The 5829-nt window shown below is 37.9% G+C and overlaps 1 protein-coding gene and 1 long non-coding RNA gene across 2 annotated transcripts in view; one reads left to right on the top strand and one right to left on the bottom strand.

Moving 5' to 3' along the window:
* Nucleotides 1-803: 803 nt before the first annotated feature.
* The window catches only part of LOC137632495 (uncharacterized), a 132838-nt gene continuing 127812 nt past the window's right edge, over nucleotides 804-5829 (bottom strand). The window contains exon 3 of the long non-coding RNA XR_011042048.1: nucleotides 804-867. This is a non-coding gene — a long non-coding RNA (uncharacterized lncRNA). The remainder of the gene's footprint in view (nucleotides 868-5829) is intronic.
* LOC137632542 (uncharacterized) overlaps nucleotides 2276-5829 on the top strand; it is a 40339-nt gene continuing 36785 nt past the window's right edge. The window contains exon 1 of the mRNA XM_068364516.1: nucleotides 2276-3331. Coding sequence (XP_068220617.1) covers nucleotides 2690-3331 — 642 coding nt within the window. The 5' untranslated portion in view covers nucleotides 2276-2689. The remainder of the gene's footprint in view (nucleotides 3332-5829) is intronic.

Genomic DNA, 5829 nt, shown 5'->3' with positions numbered 1-5829 from the left:
GGTGACAGGAATGTGGAAAGAAAAGACTCCAAAAGATTCCCCTTTAAAAACGGACTTGTTTTTGACTCACAAGCATTTTTAGAACGGTGATTTACAAGCTGTGTGCTTATGAAGTAGGCGTGGTACTTGTTATTTCGATTGTGTGATTCAAGGGAAGCTGCCAATATTTCGAGAATGATCGTCATTGCGTAGGAGACCTACGGAGTCTTTTCATTTTCGTCCTTCCGGTTTCTCCTTTTACAAATGAATGCAAATGTCAGTTACGTCAATGCAAATATTAACCTTTCTGTCGAAAACAAGGAAACTCGTTCACCAATTAAATCGATCTAACTAAAAACTAGAAATAAAAAAAGAATTGTGTAGGACCATTAAGATAAACAAACCATGAAGAAAACTGACGCAAAAACGACCTACGTGGGAGAGAGAGAGAGAGAGAGAGAGAGAGAGAGAGAGAGAGAGAGAGAGAGAGAGTGAGAGAGAGAGAGAGAGAGAGAGAGAGACTAAAGGAGATCCAGTGCCATTTAAAAGGTCACGGTGCGTTACATAAATTAAGGAAGACACGGTACAAAGTTTTGAGCAACAAAAAATTATAATAATAATTAGAATAATTGAGAGTCAAATGGCATGAATAACTAAATAAACGAAAAGTTATAATAATAAATGCATAATAAAACAACCAACAACTAAAAGCATGTAAACAACGGAGGCGAGAGAGGGCGAGGCACACCCACGGGATGTTTTTCTACACCCCACAAAGCTACACCCTCCCCCCCCCCCCACAGGAACTACACCCTGGCTACCTACCTTACAAAGTATGAGGTCATCCGAGGTCTCGGCGGAAGTGCGATGAAATCCTACGTCATGCGACTGGAAAATAAGAAAAGAAAAAAGAATAAAACAATGTTTACATTGTAGGGAGAACTTTCGTCAAAATAAAAGCTCTCTCTCTCTCTCTCTCTCTCTCTCTCTCTCTCTCTTACACACGGCCACACGCATTATATATATATATATATATATATATATATATATATATATATATATATACATATATATATATATATATATATATATATATATATATATATACATACAAACAACAACGAATGGAGCCTTTTCTACCCCACTGCCGGACCAAGGCCTCAGACATGTCATTAATCATGTCTGGGGTTTAATCATACAAATAAACAAACAAACACACACATACATATATATATATACATATATATATATATATATATATATATATATATATATATATATATATATATATATATATATATGCTAGTGTTCATATATAAATGTTTTCTAAATATACCTATATTCAAATTAATTTATTGTGAAGTTATATGCTTAGTGTTTGCTACTAACACCTACAATCAATCATCTTTTTTATTTTACACCCATCGTAATATATTCTTTCTTCTTGTTAATTTTAATTTCAAAAACTTTTACTAACTTTTACCTGGGGCTATTCCATTTATCTTTCCCATTTTTCTTACTTTTCGTTTGATCTATCTTGGATGTTTATTATCTCTTTATGTCTTGATTGCCATGTGACATCAAACAGCAGTAAGATTATAAGCGTGGATATTTATAAATATGTGAAAGCATATAAACAAACACATGCATATATGCATACACATATCTACACACACAGACATATATATATATATATATATATATATATATATATATATATATATATAAATATATATATATATATATATATATATATATATATATATATATATATATATATGTGTGTGTGTGTGTGTGTGTGTGCGCGCGCGTGGGAGCGCGCGCGCGTGGGTTTACACTGACAGGGAACGTCAAAGAAAACGACAGCAGTTAACAACACCTCATACTTTCACGGCTAAAACTGTATAAAAAAATACATTAAAACGGTCAGTGCTAAACAGTACAGTTATATGTCATAATAAATCATCTTGCAGAATCCAGACCTTACATGTTAAACTCTTCATATTTAATATAACTGAAACGTTCGAAAACACAAATCTCTTCAGGAATGTTGGAGTAATCATTGTTTTCGTGGTTAAGGGGGGAACGCTATGCCAGTCACTGGTGTGTCGACCATGACGTCACACAAGGGGGTTGGGTCAAGTTGGCTATTGGCAAAGTCGCTGGCTGGGGGAGTTTGGGAGGTGTGTGAGAGTATGTGTGTATGTGTGTTCTTGGCAGTGGGTGGGTTTTGAGAGAGAGAGAGAGAGAGAGAGAGAGAGAGAGAGAGAGAGAGAGTTTGGCCGGTCTCTAGCGAGTCGAGAAGAAGCTCGAGCCGAGCTTCGCCTGTCAGTATACTACACGTGCCTGAGCGGTTAACACCTAGTCCCGAAATTGCAGAGGAAGGGCTTGACACTCGTGTTGGGGACATCCTCCAACAACAGGACTATTAGCTGTGTTGTTACTTCCACATAATACCATCGGGTATCGCTAGTGAGAAACAGCTTTTGCTGGTTTCTTCCAAACAAACTCCAAAACAACAACTTTCACCAATTCACCAGCATCATGCCGACCAGAAGTCGTTACCGGACAACATTTGACTTCAAGAGGTTAACATGACCAAGGTAAAGAATAACCGAACACCTCGAAGGATCTCTTTCTCTCATCTTTAAGTACAAATCTCCTACTGATCAATTTCTTCTTTTCCTCGCCTTCTTAAATTCCAAGCAAGATGCAGCGTAAAGTTGTGCAAGATTCATCTTTTTCTCCGGACGACAGCGACATGTCCTACTCGTCATCGCCATTCCACCAAAGCAGAAACGTGTTGCTCCCCCATCAAATTAGTTCGGTCGACTCGACCTGTTCCTCATGGCCTGGCCACGTCTGGAGGAGCGAACCACCATCCTCCAAGTACTGGCTCGAATCAGATCTGAATAACAACAAGAACAACAGCAATGGCTTCCCCTACGGCAGGGAAAGAGTCAGCGTCAGCAGCGAATGCAGTGACATCAGCATCAGCACCGACGATTTCTGTATGAACTCGGACACCGAGGAGAGTTACAACAGCGACTCGTCCACTTCGTCAGAAGCTTCGTCGTCATCGACGTCCGTTGGGCGGGAGATAAAACAGACGCCCCTTACGGGTTATATGCACGAAGACCCCAACAACAACAGCAGCAGCAGCTTCGGCCAGCTCTCGAGCGACACCAACAACAACAGCACGAGCAATTACAACGCCAACGCCTCCCCAGGCGCCACCAAGAACAACAACAAGAACGCCAAGACTTCGGACAAAGCGAAATCGAGGTTACTGGATGATGAAGGCTACATCAGGAGGGCAGCTTGCGTTTGCCTCGACGAAACAGAGTCAAAGGTAAGTTTGTCAAAATAATTATCTCCTCTTCTTCTTCTTCCTCTTCCAACCCCTATTCCCCACGACCATCACTACCACTACCGATTCCCCACCCCCACCCCCCGGGTCTTACCTCCTCCACCCCCCCCCCTCCTTTCTTCCTTCCCCCTCCCCCTTTCACATCACTTGGGATCTGTTTCCGACATCACAAGTGATGGCAACCGAATCATCAGAGTAAATTTACATTTGTATAAAGAGGATTTGTTTGTATTAAGATCAAAGTAATTCTCTGCATGAGATTATTATTTTTTATGAGACAATTCATAATAGATATTATGTGCTACCTGACATTGATACTCTGTAAGCCATTGTTTGTCTTTGTTCGCTGATGATTTGGAATTCTTTGGGATGTGATAAAATATGAAAACTTTTTGAAAAATCAGTTGTTAATGGTTATCTACTTAATTTCATCATGTATTTTCTCTCAAACCTTTATATTTCACTATTAATGGTTATCTACATTATTTACTGATTTTTTATTATATATATATATATATATATATATATATATATATATATATGTATATATATATACACATATACATACATACACATATACATACATACGCATTTTCCTCTCAAATATTTGTTTCTTTAATTTCCTAATCCACCAGTCTTCGTCCACCATGTAATATTTCTTTCAATGTATTCCATTTCTTCCACCATATTTTTTTTCGTCCATCTAACTTTTAACCTTGTCATATTTTTGTCAGCTCATGGAATACGTGTACATTATTCTCTCTCGCATTTCATACATGCATCTATTTTTTCTTAAAATATTGCTCCTCTCATTACATGTATCACTTCATCCAGTTCATTAGCTTTTCAAATGCAGAAACGATTCCATCTTTTACTGCTTATGCTTTGTTGACTTAATAACTTTTTAAATGTATTTGCATTACATTTTTCTATTGTATTTTCACATGCATTCTTCATGAATTTCATATATATAATAGACTTATCACCTGTATCCAAGAGAGTACTTATTGTCATCCTGACCACGAATTATTTCAGATATTTTCGCTTTCCAGCTTAACATATTTAATCACAAGATCTATTTTATAAATTTAAAAAACTTGCTTACATACGAAAGAATTCTAAACAAGATTTTGTTTCATAGTGGTTAAGGTCAGGGGAAAATATGTTTACAAAGATCCTACCATTCCCTCACTATTCTAGCCCTGATAAAAACTACTTTTTACTGGTGTAAGAACCATAAATATACGCCTCTTATAAGCATATGTCAAAGACAATAACAATCGCAACCATTATTTGTAGGAAATCTATTAAAAAAAAAGGACCAGCAAACGGCAGATTACGAAAATATTTCGCTTACGGACAATCAAAAAATTATTCAAAAGGAGAGACACTTCTGTATATGTCAGCAATGATTATTGCGATCTCTCTCTCTCTCTCTCTCTCCTCTCTCTCTCTCTCTCTCTCTCTCTCTCTCTCTCCTCTGCTTTCGACTGCGCGCCTATCTGGTAAAGCGAAGGTACGCGTTCGAGTCTTGGACTAGGAGGGGGTAACAGATGGGTATGTTCCTAAAAATTGAAAAGGCCTCTTCACATATATTGCAAACAGTGTACCTAGTTGTTACCCCGAAGCATGTGGGTCGTAGCTAGGGAAGGAGAGAGAAAGTTGAAAAAAAAAACTGATGCGAGTATGTCTCCATTACATTTGTTTACCAAAAAAGGAGGGTCTTACAAGGTAATCATCATCCTGCGGGGTAAAGCCATTCACCGAGATTCTCTCTCTCTCTCTCTCTCTCTCTCTCTCTCTCTCTCTCTCTCTCTCTCTCTCTCTCTCTCTCTCTCGTACTAGCGACCAAGAGTGAGAAATAATACGTAGCGGTAGTAGCTGACTATTGTGAAGCGGGGGAGGGGCCGTAAGAAATGTCAACTCACTCACGAAACGGATGTAAAGGTATGCCTTGAAATGTTAACAAATTCTCGCCACTATGTAACATGGCAGACGCATAAAAAACAACGAATAATTTGTCAAGTATTAGATTACTATTTTTTTTAATTCATTGACACATTGTACAACTTTTATGTTTTGATTAGTACGTTGAAAATGCAAGGGTGTTCCGTACTGGGACGATGACGTCATTTGCGTTAGGGCAAGTCTTTTGGAGGTGTTTTAACCCTGATCATGATTAGTTGATTTGCTATTAGAAATTTATGTCATAACTGCCATGGTCACCGACTCCAATGCCTGATCTAGACAAAACTACCCGAGATGTTTCTATCACTTCTTCGGCTTTTATTATTCTACTATTTCTATACCCCCGATTTGACTGAAATAAAAAGTTTTATTAACAGTAAATCGTTAAATTTGGACTGAATAAACTTCACTTTCCTACTGATTGCAAAAATGCACTAAACAACTGGAGAAATAATGACCTAGCTTTCATTGCTAATTTCAATCCCATTGAAATGGTTGCTAATACTGTCATT

The sequence above is a fragment of the Palaemon carinicauda genome, chromosome 41 (assembly GCF_036898095.1).
Source record: "Palaemon carinicauda isolate YSFRI2023 chromosome 41, ASM3689809v2, whole genome shotgun sequence".
Taxonomy (NCBI): domain Eukaryota; kingdom Metazoa; phylum Arthropoda; class Malacostraca; order Decapoda; family Palaemonidae; genus Palaemon; species Palaemon carinicauda.
The sequence above is the reverse complement of the archived record's forward strand: the minus strand, read 5'-3'. Positions and strand labels throughout refer to the sequence as shown.